Here is a 19,692-nt window from a genome sequence, read left to right on the forward strand (position 1 = left end):
ATCCTGAGTCTAGGGACAAAGCAGTGAATTTAGAGAAATATAAAGAGATAGAAGAAGCCATCTTGGCATCCATCACGGGACATACACAAGGGGCCAGAGCTCTTGCAAGCTGAGAAAGATGGGTCCTTCAGCCAATGGGGTTGTAGTTTCTGGGAACGGAATATGGGTGAGAAACCTGCTGATGCAAAGATCTTTCACTTAGGAAAACAAGGTAAAGTAGCACCTTGTACTTCGGTGGAAAGTCCTGACTGAAAGTCAGTATGTATGTAAAGAGAAAGATTGGTAAGAAATCTACCTTGAACCAAGGCTGTAGCTTGTTAAGTCTTAGCCACTAGCAAGCGTATTTTTACTTTTGTTGGTTTGTAACCCATTTTAACTTTATTCTTTCTACTTCGGTTAAGTGATACCATGTCCTTTGTTAATAAACCTGTTTTATTTCTTACACTCAACCAACTCAGTGCTGAGCTTGAAGAGAAGGGTGAATTTACCCCAGTTAATAAGCCGAAATGTGCTTTTGTCTCTTTAGAACAAACCACCCTTATTAATCCTCTGAATGTTTCTGGAGACGGCTGGATGTTTTCAGGCAGACAGTTTTGAGGAAATTCAGAACAGGCGGTGTGTTGGGGTCACTTGCTTAATAGTAACCAAAGCTGGTGGAGACAAGAGTGTGGCAGTGGTGCTGTAGGCAGGCTGCTGGATTCAGAGTTGCTGAACAGACACACAGACACTCAGTGCATGCTTGTATGCTGGCTGGGAGTGTCCAGGCTGGGAGCTACAGCCGCAGAGGATTTTAAGGCAGTCAGGGTTACAGGACAAGTGGCAACAACTTCTCATTGGTCTGAGTCACACCCCAAAACGTGACACCCATATTTGTAAAACACACATGGTATTAATTTAAAAAATAAAATAGATTTCAGCTTATTTTAAACCTTCTGAGTCTTTCTATGCTGTGCCATCAGCAATACTGTACTTAGATGAGCCTGGGTGATCACAACATGAAAGTATCACAATCTGCTATTAACTGAGGTCCTATTTTGTGACAAGCGCTTTCTACATACCAACTTGCACCAGCAGTTTAACAAATATTTTTTGAAGTCAGTTTAGTTAAACTCATGCAAACCCCTATGTGGATACATTTAAACTGAGTTACAACTGACCTGTGATCAATTTAGCTTTAATCAATAAGGAATAGATTAAGTCAACTGATTGTGTCCACACAGGAGTTTGCAACTGTAACTAAAACTACTTAAAATAATTTTGCTTAAACATATACAACTTGTGTTTAGACAAGGCCTCCAATTTTGGAACTTAAGCTGTTCTGCCTGTGTGTTGTGTTTTAGCTATATAGCTTAATTCAGCCCCCTAGGGACAGAGATAACATCTTCCTTTATAATAGGTCTAGTACTGAGCACATTGACAACTCAAATAATTTTGGGGATTTCATTAGAAACACTACCTTGGGATTATATTAACACCTGACATCTATACATCAATGACATTTTAGAGATTGCAACAGAAACCTATGAATTTCCTTCCTATATTAATATTCCTAGCAATCATTAATGGGGTTCTCTTTTGCCAGGAGAGGGAAAACAGGGGCTTTTCAGCATTTCAACATGGAACCCAGAATATAAAAGCCACAGCCTCTTTAGTCCGCTTCAAACTATGTGGTAAAATTCAGATGGATACAAATCTTTTAGATTGAAGATGGACAGTTTCAAATTTTGAAGGAGATATAGGCTGCATTTAAAGGACAAAATGATAGTTTTAATATACTCTCAACATTGGCATTCAGGTTAACTCCATTCTGTCTCAATTTCCAAATAACCCATTTGTGATATGCAAATTTGATGGTAAAAATATAAATAAAAATAAATCCAGAGACACAGAGACACATTCTGCCTTTGGATGTGTGCATATAAATTCCTATTGACTTCAAAGAGAATTGCATTCAGTGGCAAAATTTAGCCCTTAATGATGTAAACACCAGTTTTGGAGAGAAAAAGGCAAGGGCTTAATTTTCAACAGATTAACTCCGTACAAATGAAAAGAAATCTAGACCGTGAAATAGCTTTATTACTCCTGGTAACATACAAAGTATGTGCAGCGTTTCAAGATTGATCTTTGAAATACAACAAAAATGTAGCATCCTCAAATTTAAAGCCGAGCAAAGTTTAAATAAGGTGACAATAGTATGAAATGTACAATTTGTTCACACCACGCTTACATATTACCTGCATCCGGCAGCTCAATAAATACAAAATCATGTGAGGAACAAGCTTAAGTTCACACTGGTGCCACACAATCATGAAAGGGGGAAAAAGACCGTTTCCAAACTTTGAAAAGCCTTCATGGATAAAACTATGATGCTTCAGCAAGTGGGATTTTACATAAAAAAGCACTGGAACAGAACCATTTACGAGGAAAGATTGTAATTCAAAACTCATATATTCAGTATTAATTGTACAGTCTCTCCGTATACAGTCCCATACATTTCAAAATTAACTTGCCGTTATCTTTGTACTATACAAAAGAGAAATAGAAAAACAAACTACAGTGCTAGAGGGACCTCACAGTACTGGAGAGCCTGTAACCTGCGTGAGAAAATATGAACTAACAGATGTTCGGATTGTTAAACGAACAAAAAGGTTGAAGAGAGAGTGGGCACTGTAAATCTGAACAGAATGGTCTAGCATGTCTTATCTGTAGTAGGAGGGAAGTAGTGGTTAGAACACAACCATGAGTCACGAGACTTGGGTTCTAGCCCTAATTTTGCCACAGATTGGCTGTGTGATTTTGGGCAAGTTACAACCTCTCTGTACATCAGTTTCCCATCTATAAAATGGAAATAATGCCTATCCACCATCTATGTGAAGTCATTTAATATCATTGGATGAAAAGTGCTACATAAGTGCAAAGTATTTTCTGAAGTTAGCTGAAGTTTTGTTCACTTCTGAGAAGATGTTAGAACTCATGCGTCCACCGCAATCTTTATGCAAGTGGGTCTTCGTCCAGCTAGTTGGTGAAAAAGGGCACTGCCCACTTAAGCTCTCCATTGCAGCAGATGGGGAGAAGGGGAAGTGTACAGGGATAGATCAGAAGGGCAGGAAGCCATTGGAGCTAGGTTAGGACAAGGTCAATGCTCACTCTTTCTGCTGACTGGAAAAGTGAGGTTTCATGGGGTATTTATACCCCATGCAACCATGGGGAGGCCCCTCTTTACCAGGATTGGGCTGGCAGCATCAGCAACGTCTTCATTTGCAACCAGCTGGCTCTGCGTAATAGAAGAGTGAGATCAGGAAGTGGGGTGGGGGCGGGAAGGTTTTCCTCTTTCCCTGCATCTTGGGCCCAATCGAGAGGGGGGAAAAGTGGGGCCCCCATCTGTGCTCCTGTGGGCAGCATGGACAGGAGGAATCCTCTGGGGATCCTTTTGTCCCATGAGTAGCGGGGGCGGGGGGAACACTGCTGGTGCAGGGAACAAGTATTGAAGACTGGGGAAGCAGGCCAAAAATTAATTGAAGCTAGGCACACTGTTGGAGCAGAAGTTCTTTCTGTAGCAATTCTAAGGTTACAGGGTGCTTACAGGACAAGTAGAACCAGACCAGGGGTATGAACAACCTCTAGGACCCAAGAAGCAGAGCATTACAACTGCAAGAAACAGAGTCACTATTGGTGAGTTAGACTGACACCAAGGGGTGACTGAAGAGTAGGAGAATTCAAGGGCGAGAAGCTCAACAGGCATGGCTGGGGACAGCAGGGTGCCGCACTCAGGGGTTGGGCCTTCCAGTGGGGGGGGGGGGGGTGGACGGGACGTCCAGAATAGTGGATATGCGAATGGTAATTTTAACCACTTCTCCTACAGTGCTGCATTTGGGGATCTTAGAGGGGAGAGAGGCACGGCACGTGGATATGGCCTACTGCGGCTAAAAACAAGATGCTGGGGAGCGGCCACTTTCTGCAGCTCCCCAGGACTTTAGCTACTGAAATTTGTGGGGCAACGGATTTAGCCACAGAGCTTGGGAGGGTGGGGGGGACACACCTGGGGACCCAGTGTATTGGGGGAGGGTCCAGAGTTGCTCGGTTAGCTCAGCTGCCTCAGAGATCAACAGCTTTTCACATCTGTTACAGGCTAACTTACAACTGTGTAATAGGTTGGGGGCTTACCTCAGAGGGAAGTCTAGCAAAGGTGATCCCAGTAACCCAACATAGGCACAGGTTTGGGATACCAGAGATAACCAGATGGTACAGATGCCACTCATTGAAGTGGGAGTCATTAACACAGGGGATGGGGAGACAGGGAATGTTAATTCATGGGATAGGATCCCTGTCTATGGGCTATCTCAGGTGCCTCAGGACACTGAGGTTAGTTAGAAATATGGTCATGCTTCTGAGAAGATGTTAAAACTAAAGAAAATTAAGAAAATGGTTTCCTTCTTTACTTATCCACCAAGAGCTAAAAACAACTTCAGATCACACATGCATACACCACTTCCTATTGACATAAATGGGAACCACGTACAGACACAGAATTTGTCCTTAATGCCATATAGGAACTGTTGCTCCCCTCTGTTTTTGTTATTGGTGAGGTCAGTAGCTGTTGCAGCAAAAAATATAGGAAGCAAACTTGTGTCTTGGCTGTAAAAAAGCCTTTTAGGTAATCTCCAAACACTTATGTTGAACTTCTCCAAAGCTGAACTTTTTATTGACAATTAATAGTTCAACTGTAACACATCTGGCTCTGAATGTTATTAAAGTGCTCTGAAAACATAAAAGCTATACACGTGCTACATACTGACCTTGGCTTCCAAAGGATATTTTGTGAGGCTATATTGTATTCTCTTCTTACTCAACTGAACATCAATAGCGTGTTATTTTCTTGGCCACATTTTGGATTTTGCAGGTCATATCATACTCATCAGAGTCTAAGCCAAATGTTTTTAGAGGAAGAGAGGGGAGCTGTAAGTGATAACATTAACATTCAAAAATGCACTTATTCCTTAATAATGCGCAAGTTAATGTCATTAAAATAGGATCCAGTTCTGTCAGCTGGTCCATATAAGTATGTCACACACACACATACACAAAAAAAAAAACTACAGAGGGGGGAAACCTAGGGTATGTTTTCCGTATCTTACACCCAGCAAAGGAGAATGCTATAAAGCAGTTTCAAATAAAAGCCAGTTGTCTGACTGGATATGATAGCTGTTCAAATGGAATTTATTTCTGAGTGAAAGTCACCCTGTGCCTAGGGAAAAACACAAACTTATGAACATTACCAATTCACCAAAAGTTTTTACATCGTTGAGGTGTGTGAAAGGAACAGGTTTCTAATAGACTTGGTGGACTGGGACTACACCGACTCTTTTCATAGACATCCTGAATTTACAAAAGTAAGCAATAGTTTACTGCCATACACAAAGTGATCTTAAAAAAATCCCCAAAACTTTTCTCAAGGTTTATCAAGAGGAATGAGAACTAAGTCTGGTGGCACAAGCAAAGTAACAGTTTAAAAATTCCAACTCCTTCACATTAACTGCAGTGCTCCTGAAAAGTATCAGATTGGCAGCACTCTAAACTGAAGTCCTTAGGTCTCTACAAAACAGATGCTCATGACCAATGGAAATACACGTTTCCATGTTTCTAACCAAACATGGAAACTAACTCTAAAGTTGAGAGCAATTCCATCTCCATGGCTATGGACCTCTTGGTTTATCTGCTGAGACTGTCAATAAAGGTGCCAAATTGTGAATGTGATATATGCTTTCAAATGAAGGGGGTAAATATGCACTGATACAGCATCTGCGCATATACAGGAACTTTATCCATTAATAAAATAAAGTTGCATAAACAGCGGGAGAGGTTAAGTAACCTGTCTAAATTTAGTGGCAAAGGCTGATGGGGAACCCAAGAGTTCTGAGAGTCCATTCCTTGCTCTAACCACTAAACAATGCCTAACCAAACTGCTGAAGAACAATCTGAAGAAAAGGGACGATTTTGCAGGTAAGAGAGATACCTTACATGCCAATTAAAAATCAAGTTTGGTTGTTCGTATTACTTCACGCAGCTGGAGGAAACAGTAAGGAAAAATAAAAGGTTGAAAATACCGTTTTAAACAAATCTAACCGTAAATTAGACATAGAACATGAAGTAGACCTAATGAAAAAAGTAATATCTGTACTGTAATTCTTCGTGACAGATTGTTTACCTAAAATTTCACATGAATTTTTATTTCAAACTTAAATTTTATGTTTGCTATACATTAAATGTAAAAATGAAGTTGAGTTTTCTAAGACAAAAATCCAATTTTTCCCTCTTGTAAATGAAAACTGAATAGTTTTCACGAAGTTCTCTTACCATACTTTTGGTTGGCAAGTGAAGAGTTTTCTTACAAAAACAGTTGCTTAAGAAAAAGTATGGCCTTCTTTCAAAACAACTGCACTAACAGCCAGAGGCTTCACGTCTTAACTTGGCTCCATCTAGCTTTGCTCTGATCCAGATAGTGTAAATGTACAATTTCTTATTTCACATATATACAAATACATTCAGACAGCATTTAACAGCAAAACAATTTCTACAAAAGAAATCAAGCTTTTTTTGCTCCTGAACACAGCCACTATTCTAGGAATAAGAGCAGTGAGCAGCAGCAATTGCATTAACATTGGCAACAGAGTGTTACAGGTCTAACTAAGCATATAACACACACATCATGCCTAAAAGATTTAGTGTTGTAATAATTTTTTCATTTCACTACACTTATCTTGAGCCACATGTTTATTTAAAAGAAAGAGGAGGATCTGTTCATGTTTTTCAATCTGTGAGGGAAGGACAGAGAGAATATTAGCAGGCATGTTGCCATATAAAGTATTATGTAAATGTTTGTTTTTAAAATTAAATAAAATCAACTTGAAAGCCACTTTTTAAAAGTAGTTTTAGGAACTACAAATGAACCTGGGTTCCTATTCTAGTTTAGTGAATGTACAATTACCTTTCCCTATTTTGTGGAAAAAAAAAAAAACACAGCATGGTGCATTAAATGATTTTGGCTGACCCTCAATTTTTTTTTTAAAGACACCCCTAAGGAGAGCTCTGATGAGGTGCTAGAGATGATGATGTCAGCAGATCAATGGCCCAGGCCAACAGGAAGTTAACCTAGCCCTGTCACCAAGTTCTCTCCTTGCTCCCATTCACTGGTGTGCTACCTACCTCTAGAGTTACTTCCTGGAAGCCCTTTGTAGTGTATTAAGTCTGTCTTTCCTCCACCTGTCTCAGGGGATTCAAAGCCAGACCCCTTCCATGTCTTGTCCCCCACTCTCCCCTCTCCCCCCACCCCCAACAAAACAAGCAGAGGAGTCATTCACAGGGCTGGATGCAGAAATCTGGCTGGATTCTTCATGGCTACAGTTCAAAGGACTACCTGGGAGAAAATGATTTTGCTCCATTCTGTAGTGGGACAGGGAAGGAGCACGAGTAAGCTCATTATTACTCTCTACCAGCCTCTAAATGCCTGGCATCAACATTCCCTCTCTGAAGTTCCCCAGCTTCCATGATAATCCCTCTTCAGTAGAAATACTCTCCTTTCCCCCACAAAAGTCATCAGAGCAGTCAGAACCCACAAATGCTTCTGGTTCTACCTCCCACTCAAAGATAGTAACTCTCACTAAATGTAGGGCTTCTCCTTAAAAATAAAAATGGGCCTTTGAAACTCCAAAGTTCAGATTTTTAACACTGATTTCACTCGTTTTTATAAAAACAAAACAAAATCTAAGTTTGCTTATTACCTGCAACAGACTTCATAAGATTCTTGTAAAAAAAATACAAGCATGGAGGCATTATGAATGCCAAGTTGCACCCACAGTTAATTTTTTCATAGGCACATTAACCCTTGGTTATATGAAAAGGCTGGTAGTCCCTTAACCATATAATGGTGCTGTTATAATATTCTAATAAATGATCTTTTCTTTAAAGGTTGCAGGTTCCGCCCGCTTTACATAGCCTTAATTCCTATGCAACAGTCCCTAGAATTTTAATTAAATACATTTTAATCATCCTACAAACAGACATAATTGAATATTGTTTTCATGTCAGCAAGTCAGTTCTATAAAACTAGTAATGGTACTATACTTTTTCTTACAGATACATAGTAAGCAATTTCAGTGCTCGGGATAAATACTTTGTGGTTTTCTTTTAAAAAGATAAAAATAAGTCCAACTCCAATGTCTTAATATCAGCAGCAAATTCTGGCTTGCTACTTCAAATATTTATGGTGTAGAACACACTGAAGAATATTCACAGTAACTTCTCATAGCATTCATATATACTCTGAACATTCATTTTTTACATGCATCTGTGATAAACGAGGAATTGACCAAGACTATACAGCCAACCTATATTTTCCATGTTGCAAGACATTCTGAATTATTTGACTATGTAAAAAATAAAATAGGAAAGTTCACATTTTTAGAACACTTCTTTTTTCAATTTTATAGCCAGCCACAAATCAAAAATCCCAAACCTTTTCCATGCTCTTTTTTTTTTTTTTTTAAACATCAGTATCTGGAAGAGAAAATGTAAGTTTAGACTGAATACTACTTACTTGCTTTTTTAATTCTGTGCAACAGCAACTAGCCTCATTTGCATGGGCTACTAGAGAAAAAATGAACAGGAATCTGATCAGTAAAGCATTATTATTCCCTCATTAACTGGCTGAATACAATGAGATTTTAGAAGGACAAAGGACATTAGTTATGGATACACACAACGCATTTTTGAACACTAGAATAAATTTAAGAATGAGAATATTTTAAGTGAAAAACAGTTACCTTGGTGTAGAATACTTTGATTTCCAGAGTTGCTATATTTGGCTAAACCTTCCATTACTAATTTGTCGGCTATACTTAGACTGCTGTTTTCAAAACACTTCTCCACAGATACAGCATGAATATTCTCATTGATCCCTTTTACTGTGATCATGACACACTTATTCAATATTAATGTTTTTAGCAAATCTATTATTAATGGAGACCATTCCATGATTCCTGGAAAAAATAAAGTAAGAGACAACTGAGTTCTAGTTTAGATTGTAAATAGTTAAGCTACTTCCGCTACAACATCATTAAAATCTTAAATTATAAAATGCCAGTAAAACCTAGAAAATGTTACAAAACTTTTAAAAAAAAAATCAATACCAATAGCTTTATCATTAAATTAGGAGCAGCCCAGTTTTCTAGTTGTCTATAGTTTTTTTTTTCTGCAGTACCTAAACTATTTCAGAAAATTTTCAGATTAGTCTTTCTGGGTTTGAAAATAGACTTTACAATGCTAATCTGTATACTGTTTTTTTGAGTCCTCATCTAGATGGACAATATAACACAGGGGTTAATGGTAACAACATAATTTTTTTTTGACTAAATAGTCACACTGCTAAATAGCCAACATGGTTGGTTATGTTTCTACCTGCAAGCGAACACTTAATTATCTGAAAAGGGAGCTTCAAGTAATGTGCAGTGATTGGCAGGACTCTAGAGAATGGTAGAGTTTCGGTGTTTCCATAGTCTGCATATGCTACCTTCACCTCAGACTGAGAAATTCCCAGAACGATAGCTCTGTACCAATGGCCATCCCCTGGAAAAAAAAAAATTGGAACAAAACATTTGAAGTTCTTCACTTTCAGACTAGGATCCAGAGTTACATAATAATCCATCTAATCTATATAGCTTTCCAGAATTTAAAGGAGATTATTCAGAGTACATGGATACCGTAAAAACAAAAAACAGAAAACAAAACATGGCCATTTAGAAGTACTAATTTTTTTTAAAGAAGAAAATCAACATCAGAAAAGAACTAAGCTACGTTACAGATGTTTCAAACCTTCCAAAACCTCAACTTTTTTTAGTTAAGAAATACAGTTGGTGTTCAAAATTAGATCACATGCCTTTTGACAGGAAAATCTATAGACGTCCTGGTGAGGGCATGGGATAGGAGAGAGAGATCGAGTTTCCTCCAAATCGTTCCATCTGAGATTTGAGTTTGCTAGCCCAGTCACCCTGAAGTAGGGAGTGGGAAAGTTCCTCCCCACCTTATGTCTTGGCAGATCTCAAAAGATCAAAGTCACCCAAGTAAGGCCACGTGAACATACACTAACTCAATTGGCTCCTGTTCTAGCTCCTTGGCTGCACAGCTCTGTGATACTAGGAAAATCTGGCACACGAAATGAAGGAGAGTCATGACGCATGCGTCTTGAACCCAGTTTCACAGGATCCATGGGGGCAACCACATTCCAACTCTTCACGTGGCAGCCTGCTTGCAATGGCTTACTTGGAACTAATGAAGCCCAGCCTCAGGATGAGGCCCCACCTCTGAGAGATATCTGGCAGAGCCCCAGAGCAGCTGATTGGCACACTGGCCCTACTTAAGCCAGCAGCAGGAAAGGGAAGCTGTCCAAACTACTGTGCTCACCCTGCTCTGGACTGTGTGCCTTGTGCTTCCTGCTCCTTGATTTCCTGGCATCCTGACCCAGCTTAACTCCTGGCACCTGACTTGTGGTTCTGATATTCAGTTCGTCTTTTGCTTCTGATCTCCCAGTATCCTACTTGAGCTAACTCCTGTCCTGTGACCATGAACTCTGGCTCTGACTACTACTTGTTTGGACCACAATAACCCTATAGGACTAAGCCTGGTGCAAGAAGGTTGGACCCAGCTGCATCACTACAGCCACCAGGTGTACTGACTTGCCCAAATGGGCCCCCTGCCTCCAGGCAGAAAATCAAGCACGGCAGGCTCAAGTAACACAGTTGGCTTGGCACAACCAGCAGCTGCAGGAGCAAGTGAGGCAGCTCAGCGCTGAGAATACTGTGCTGTGAACACAACTTGCAGCTCCTTGCCCCAACCAGAGGCCTGCAATACCCTTGCCTGAACAATTCAACGGGAACTGCCAGCAGTTTGGGGGCTTCAAGAACCAATGCCATCTTGTTTCTGATGTGTACCAAAATCTATGCCTCTGACCAATCCTTGGTAATCAGCCTGCTGACAGGAGATTTATTAGACTAACCCTCCCAACCCCCCTGGTACTGGAAGGCCATAGCCCAGTGCTGTCTAACTGGGATGCCTTTCTCCAGTCGATATCGGCCATCTTTGATGATCCATACCAAGTTCAAATGGCCAAGGGGCTGCCCCGAGGAGACTGGCAGAGGCAAGGCACAGAGGCCTCCTACACAGCACATTTCTGCTGCCTCACAGCAGATACAGAGTGGAATGAAGCAGAGCAGCAGTACCAGTTCCAAGACGCTTGCAGGAAGAAATCAAAGAAACTGGCCTGCAAATCTGGCCATGCCATTTTGGGCTGCTTAGTATGAGAGCAGAGAAGGTTGGGGAAAAGAAGCCAGCCCAGGCATAATGGGGGGAAAACGGACCCGTACTCTAGTCCTTACTGAAACACACCCTCAGCCCCATCCCCGGGCTTCCCATTTGTAGATGCCTATTGTGATGGGTTCGGTCACAGAGACCCCCTTGGGACTGTCACCTGATGTGCTAAAACTACCTCTGTGCCCGTTTTCTCTGCCAGTTTGAGCCTCCAGAATCCTGCCTTGTTGAGCCAGACACGCCAGTCTCCTCCAACACAGACCCAGGATCTGAACCATGCTCCCCAAAGCTGCAGACGTAACTGAAAACAGCTCAATAAGTACTCTTGTCTCCAGCACCCAGACCCCAATGGGATTCAAACCCCAAATAAATCCATTTTATTCTGTATAAAGCTTTTACTGGGTAAACTCAAATTGTCTGCCCTCTATAACACTGATAGAGAGATATGCACAGCTGTTTGCTCCCCCAGGTATTAATAATTTATGCTGGGTTAATTAATAAACAGAAGTGATCGTATTAAGTATAAAAAGTAGGATTTAAATGGCTTCAAGTAAGAACAGACAGAACAAAATAAGTTACCAAACAAAACAAAACAAAACAAGCCAGTCTAAGCCTAATACATTACGAAACCAATTATAGATAAAATCTCACCCTCAGAGATGTTCCAATAAGCTTCTTTCACAGACTGGACTTCTTCCTAGTCTGGGTACAATCATTGTTAGTTCCAGCTCAGGTGGTAACTAGGGGATTTCTCATGACTGACAGTCCCCTTTATTCTGTTCTACCCCCTTTAATAGCTTTGGCACAAGGCGGGAATCCTTTATCTCTCTTTGGGTTCCCACCCCTCCTTCAAAATGGAAAAGCACCGGATTAAAGTGCGATCCATTCCCCACATTTTCCCCTGATCCTTGGCATCTCCTGGTTAACCATTCATGATCCCTTCATTCACTGGTGAGAACAGAAGGTCACTTTCCCATCATAATTCTGCTGACAGCACAGCCGGAGACCAGGAAGTGCTGCACCAAGACCCAAGAGGTTCAAGTAGGTGTAGTCACTGCATTGAAACACCTACTAGGGGAACTATGGAACATCTCACCAGATACTGTGACTATACTGATGTCCCTGAGAAAAAGAATGCAGAAAGTCTCCTCCCACATCAGGACTACGATTGCCCCACAAAACTCCAGCTCGGGTGAAGATTCTGTTTGGGCAGATATACACTGTGTCAGAGCCTGAACTGGCTGCACTGGGAGAATATCTACAAGATAACCTGGACCCGGGGTTCGCTCGTAAGCTGACTTCACCAGCCAGTGTCCCTCTATAAAAACAAAGGGTTGCAGCCTCTGCTTCTGTGTCGATCACCAAGACCCAAATCAGATAATCTGGAACCATTACCCACTACCACTTATCCCTGAATTGTTGGAAAGGATAGGGGCCACTCGCATATTCACTAAATTGGATCTCCAGGGAGCTTGCAACTTGTCCGCATCCAAGAGTGGGATGAATGAAAGATTGGACATAACAGGTCTGAAAGGCACTTTGAATATTCAGTTATGCCATTCGGACTGACTCATGCCCCAGTAACATTCCAGCACTTCATTAACAATATGCTATGAGACCTACTGAACCAGTTCATGGTGGTATACTTAGATCATATATTGATCTTCTCAGATGATATGGACCAACATACCACTCACATCCGTACAATCCTGCACAGATTATGAAAACATGGTCTCTATACTCAATTTGAGAAGTGCACATTTGATCAGACCTCAACCAAATTCCTGGGTTTCATCCTGTCCCCAGAAGGAATCAAGGTGTAGTCTTCCAGCAACTGGGCAGCCCCCTGCAACATGTGACTGAAGCTATTTTTAAGCTTCGCAAACTTTTAGCAGAGGTTCATTTTGAATTTTACAAAAACAAAAAACCACGGGCCTCACTGCCCTACTCTGGAAAAATGCTCCGTTCCACAGGTCACCCAAGGCCCAGCATGCATTTGAGCAGCTAAAGCTTGCATCATGTCTGGGAGGGCCGATACAGGAGCAATGGTGAAGGCAAGTTTTATTGTGGAAGTTGAAACGTCTAGCACAGTGACTGGGGCAATCCCCTCTCAGAGGCATGGAACCAAGTAAATACTGCACCTCATTGCCTACTACTGAAGGAAGCTTACCCTTGCTAAATGAAACTATGAGATCTTGGACAAAAAGCTCTTGGCAATTAAGACTGCCTTCAAAGAGTGGTGACAGTACTTGGATGCGGGCTCTGGCTAGGGATGCGGGCTCTGGGGTGGGGCTCGGGATGAAGGGTTTGGGTGCAGGCTGCCCTGGGGCTGTGGCGGGGGAGGGAAGAAAGAGAGAGAGAGAAAGAAACAGAGAGAAAGAGAGACTCCCCACAGCAGCCTGGGGGCAGAAGGCGAGGTGCCTCTCCCTGGCCGCTGCAGCTCCAGTGGGGCCGGGGGAGAGGCGCCTCTCCCCACTGCCTGCCTGCACATTCAGCCCTCAATGGCCACGCATCTTAGAGGGAATTTAGGTGCATGAAGTCCTCAACTTTAAGATTAAGCTGGGCAAATTATGGTACTGATTAACTGGGAAGGTTACAGCCTGGAGGAACACACTTGGGAGCCAGCTGAAACATTCATGCTCTCACCCTGGTTCAGGCTTTCCATAGGAGCCATACTGAGAAACTTGGACCCGTGTTGCCCAGAGGGTGTCCTTAGGGGAAGGGGTGATGTCATGACCCACGTGTCTCGAACCCAGTCCACAGGGTCCATGGGAGCAACCATACTCCAACCCTCTACATGGCAGCCCGCTCACAATGGTTTATCTAGGACTCATGAAGCCCAAACCCAATAGGTTTTATCTAGGACTCATGAAGCCCAAACCCTCAGGTTCCGCCCTGAGGTCCAACTGGCCAAGCCCCTGGGCAGCTGATTGGCCCACTGGCCCTACTTAAGCCAGCAGCAAGCACAGAAAAGTATCCAAACAACTGGGCTCCATCCCATCCTGTTCTGGACTGTGCGCCTTATGCTTCTTTATTTCCTGGCATCCTTACCTGGCTTGGCTTACCTGGCATCTGACTTGTGGTTCTGGCCCTCCAGTTTGTTTCCTGGCTCTGACCTCCTGATCTGGCTTAACTCTGGTTCCAGTTTGTCTTCTGCTTCTGAACTCCTGGTGTCCTGACTCAGCTGACTCCTAACTCCTGTCACATGACTGCGGACTCTGGCTGCAACTACTAAAGTCTGACTGCCCATGACCTGGCCTTGACAAGGAGAGTTCTTCCCATCCCAGCACAAAAGGAGGGGAAAGGGGGATCTTCACACAATTTAATGAAGCATCAATTGCACCACTTAAAGCAGCAATTAAATTTTATTAATTGCTGTCTCAGTCTTAACTATAGCATCTCTGCTGTAACATTAGTGGTGTTTTCTGGATGTTTAGACAAATGCTATGTATTAATTACCTACTCCTTTGACCTACCACGAGTGCTAGCTTCTATTTACTACTAAAGGACACAAATTCCTCAACATCTCTTTTAATTCCCCAACTCATTCAAATAGTAAAGTAAATCAGAACTTCAACTCTGTTGGCCATCTTTTCATCTAGTACTTGACTTCAGTGCCTAAATTTAACACTGTGTTTTGTAGTATTTCTGTCCATCTCTCCTTTAACTGTTGACAGATCCGACACCCTTGTGCTTCACTTTACAGGAATGTTCTGTTGCTTGCAGCTATACCACTTTGGACTGTGATCTTGACACCAATGTCCAATCACGTAAGTAGGTGCAGGCCTGGTCAGTTCTTAGATAGGACACCTCCAATGAAAATTCAAGTGCTACAGGAAGTGATGTTTATGGATTTGTTTGGCAGAACTCTTCTTTGAATCAATACTGAAATAAATGACTCAGGGCAGGGCTACACTGGAAACTTCTAAGCGCTGTCATGGGAGCGCTCCCAAGGCAGCGCTTTGAAGCGCAAGTGTGGTTGCGCGCAAGCGCTGGGAAAGAGCTCTCCCAGCGCTCCTGGTAATCCACCTCCATGAAGGGAGAGGCTCCCAGTGCTCGGAGCCTATTTACACTAGCGCTTTAAAGCGCTCTGACTTGCTGCGCTCAGGGGGGTGATTTTTCACACCCCTGAGCCAGCAAGTTAGAGCGCTATAAAATGTAAGTGTAGCCAAGCCCTCAGTCAAGCCTCCCCTCTGGGTTGCTCCTGAAGAAATTTATTTTGGATAACATATAAAACTGCTTAGGAATAGGGGAGTTCACTCACGAAGCCTCACTAAATTCCAGTTTAGATCATTATATTGCCCCTCCTAAAACTCCATGGATTTTCAGATGCATGAAGCATTCCTTAGTTTCTAGCCTTGACTGTCACATATTGTTTGTAACTAAACAGAAGCCATATACAAAATGAAATATGGCAATGTTTTGTGGCATATCAAGGATTTTACAAATCTCTCTTTTCTTAAAGGTTTGGACTTTGCCATCTGCCCAAGTTTTGCAGTTCAGATCACATTTCCTTTTTTAGAATGAACAAGAATTCTCTCTCACCTGCAAACTTGGCACAACAGGCTTCACCGACTTTTGGTCTGAAGGAGTGACTGTTCTGAGTGTCGCAATATTCTACCAGTTCAATCATCAACCTGCGCAACTTCTCTTGATCTACTAAAAATAAGTGAAGAGAATCTGTTAGTACTGCACGAAGTTTCAAGCACGATAAAAATTATATATATTTAACATTATAATAATGAATTGAGAGACTACCAAATACATCTCAGACAGTGAGAAAAATGCAGAAATATAAATATTTTTATTAAAAGCTTTGAGCTAACTTAGGTAATATCAGGCCTAATAATAGGCTATACACACACACACACACCCACCCATAGGAAAGCCTATTATTAGGCCTGATTTTACCTAAGTTAGCGCAAAGCTTTTAATAAAAATATTTATATTTTTGCATTTTTCTTACTGTCTGAGATGTATTTGGTAGTCTCTCAATTCATTATTATAATGTTAAACATCTTGCATCAGTCTTCCAAATATATTGCTATCAACTAGATAAACCAAGAGATTCTCTTCATTTCTTACCTCTGGTTTCACTTGGTAGAGCATAAAACAAGTCTGGGCTTATCACTTCCATTACACGGACTGACACAGTTTCATTGATAGGCAATTCTATTGTCTGCCACTGCTCACAAGAGGTTTCTAAAGTAATTAGACACAAACTAGTAAAGCACAGAGCAAAGCACTTCTACAAATATATACAAGTTCACCACAGTTGCACATGTCTATTAACTTAAGTAACATCTCCAGTCTATCAACATGTTCCAGTCATTTTAGTGTGATTGCAGTGAGATGAAAACTGAACACTGACACTAATACACTGGATATTCTGTTCATCAGAAAATATATAATTTTCTTACAATCAATCAATGCTAGCTAATTTTAATATTGCTGAAAATAAGATACTAGAAACCAATATGCGACAGACTCTTTAGTCATACTTCAAGTTTGCTATAATTTGTTACAGTGCATTTAAGTAATATTATTTAACACATAACCCCAGTGACTTGCACATTTACCTACTTTTTGCCTATCATGCCACCTGCAGGACAACTTGCACCCAATCACAAACTTCAAGATGTATTTAAAACTAGATACATTTATTACATCTTAGATGTGATCAAAAGGAGAGTCAGACTGAGGGATACCCAATATTCTTATCATTCGTTAACAAGACTGCTTTAGTCACCTAGAGGCTCTACTTTCTCAGCAGATGTATTTGGTAGCCCATCTTTATTTGGCAGACCTTCCTTTAAAGCCAATTTTTCATTAATTAAAATTTCACTGATTTTTCTTGGACAACCTGTGGAATTATCAATGAGCTCTATTCCAGCACCACTTTTGTTGAAAGCAACTACTCTGGCTTGAAGTTTAATTCCTGCAGTGCACATCTGAAATCTTGCTGTGGCTTCTGGGAGCCATTCCTTGTTAACAGGCTTTACACCTAAGGAAACAAGACAAGACTTAAAAATAAATTTTCTCATTCACAATTTAAAAAAAAAATTACCATTTTAGTTTTATCCAATTTTTTAAAATGTCCTGTTAGTTAGAAAGACCACTTTTGCAGCCATAAGGAATGTGTACTCTAAGTATATCTAGTGCAAAATGAGTTGGGGCCCCCAAAATGTAGAATATCAAATTCCTCTTAAAAAATCATCCTGAGTTTATTCCTAAATCCGTAATAGACTCTGCATGACTGTCAATGAGTCAATCTCCTCTGTGCCTCTGTTCCCATTGCTATCCATAAAAGGGGATGATACTACATGGCAATACAAGGTTTGTAAAGCAGTTTAATATCCTTATTTGCAAAATACTAAAAAGGCAGAGTATTAACTGACAGAAGGGAACAGCTGTTTTTGAGCCCTAGTGCTCTTCCTCATCTAATATATAGAATTGGAGTGGTAGTTTAGGAATGTATCCCTGAGTGCCCAGATCTTCCTTTTGGGAAAAAGGTGGGTCAGGGGAAATGTCAGATTCCTTGCCAAATAACTATTTCAATATTTATTAAACTAAGATGCGATCCTGAAACCTTTTCACTTTGAGCATGCCAGGGGGTCTTATTCCAAATCAAGACAGGGCAGGCAGAACCATAGCTCCACATCCACTCTGTACTGGCCTGTATCCAGGAGCGGCTTGTCTCTGCATTGCCCTTAAGTAACAATAAGAAAATAAACTTGGGTGGAGCTTAGAATGGGGCAAACTGTAGGAGATGAGAGCAGAGATATAAATGGAGGTGTAATTGTGAAGAGTTTACAGGTGATCAGAAACTTTGCCTTTCAGTTCACAAAGAGAAATCACTTCTATTTTACAGAAGAAAATATGGTTAAAACAATTTTTTTAAACACATTTCACTAAAAACATGCTACATTGGAAGGTCTACCATGCCTGAAACGCCATATGATTTCTAACTATAAAAGTCGTTATGACAGAATGCTTAGCAGGTGCAGAAATTATTTCTAAAAATCTTTAAATGAAGATTTACCTGATAACCAACACCTAATTCCTTGAAATGGAAGTTTTAGGAATGTTGATGAGATCTGTCGAAGTTTATCTGGAGTTACTGTCTCAATATTTCCATAATCCACAAATTGCACTTTAATAGCTCCATCTGAAGAGATTTTTTTTACCAAAGCACGGTACCAGTTACCATCACCTAGGATTTAAAAGAACTGTGATTTCCCACATTTACCTAAATCATAAGCAGAACTAATTTACTTTCCTTGGCAGAGAAAATGGGCCTTAATTTCTGTTGCTTTGCACAGTATGTAATCGGTTACATGACTTCAAAGTAGATGTAAAACACTGCCATTCTGATTTGATAGCATTTTATATTCATTCTGCACTGCTTTGAGTGACTATACGAGGTGCAGGGCAATGGGCAATCAGGCCCCTTCCACAATATCAATACAGTTTTCATCTAGAAATGAAAGTACATAAAAAAGTGATGTAAGTAACCTATTAACATCCCATACAAACTAGTGGAAAATCCAATATTTACCTCCTGGAAAAGCAATAACTTTCTCTAAGGTAATAATTAAACCTCTTTCTCTATACTGTTTACTTCTGTTCAATCAGACTATATATTAACAATATCCAGTATTATGATCTATTTAGGTGTATATCGAATCTGAAAGGTTCCTAACTGTTCACTCACTGGAGTCACTATTCACACATACTTGGTTTACCGTTACCAACTGCAGAACAATTTTCCTTCCTTGTTCAACTTAGCAACACATCAAACACATCAAGACCATGCCCAAAATATCTGACCAGGTTTAGAAAGCTATACATTAAACAGAACATTCTCTGAGTCAAAGATAAAGATGCATTTTCCATTTAAGGACATTTTTGTAAATGAAAAAATGAACAAGAGTAGTTGGTAATATTACTTACCAGAGAAAAAAGCACAGCAAGGTTCTCCCTTTGAAGGCTTGAAAACACTAGTTGAAATCTGCTGGCAGTATTCTGCCAATGACTTGTTGAGTACATTTAGAGCAAGTAAATCTAAGCAGAATATAAAAAACAAAGAACAACCAAACTTAATACATCTTTAGAAGCAGCAAGTCAGTGGTTTGGAGTTACCAGGCACAAACAAGACCGTGTTGTGCAGAATGTCAATCTTATTTATTGGGTCCCATTAACAGCATATTTAGAAAGATACTTTAAAAAATCTCAAGGTGCCCCTGATTTAGGGTAAAACAGTATTATTATATTCATGTATAAAAGTCTAGTACTGTTATAAGTTTTAGTTGGCCAAAAAATATTGGAGGACTT

At 40.7% G+C, this 19,692-nt stretch overlaps 1 protein-coding gene across 1 annotated transcript in view; it reads right to left on the reverse strand.

Moving 5' to 3' along the window:
- Window positions 1-6,719: 6,719 nt before the first annotated feature.
- The window catches only part of TDRD1 (tudor domain containing 1), a 53,150-nt gene continuing 40,177 nt past the window's right edge, over window positions 6,720-19,692 (reverse strand). The window contains exons 17-25 of the mRNA XM_073354970.1: window positions 19,312-19,422; window positions 18,401-18,571; window positions 17,108-17,362; window positions 16,444-16,560; window positions 15,904-16,017; window positions 9,454-9,621; window positions 8,820-9,035; window positions 8,594-8,643; window positions 6,720-6,812 (exon numbers count right to left, since the gene is read on the reverse strand). Coding sequence (XP_073211071.1) covers window positions 6,720-6,812; window positions 8,594-8,643; window positions 8,820-9,035; window positions 9,454-9,621; window positions 15,904-16,017; window positions 16,444-16,560; window positions 17,108-17,362; window positions 18,401-18,571; window positions 19,312-19,422 — 1,295 coding nt within the window. The remainder of the gene's footprint in view (window positions 6,813-8,593; window positions 8,644-8,819; window positions 9,036-9,453; window positions 9,622-15,903; window positions 16,018-16,443; window positions 16,561-17,107; window positions 17,363-18,400; window positions 18,572-19,311; window positions 19,423-19,692) is intronic.

This window comes from Lepidochelys kempii, chromosome 7 (assembly GCF_965140285.1).
Source record: "Lepidochelys kempii isolate rLepKem1 chromosome 7, rLepKem1.hap1, whole genome shotgun sequence".
Classification (NCBI taxonomy): Eukaryota; Metazoa; Chordata; order Testudines; family Cheloniidae; genus Lepidochelys; species Lepidochelys kempii.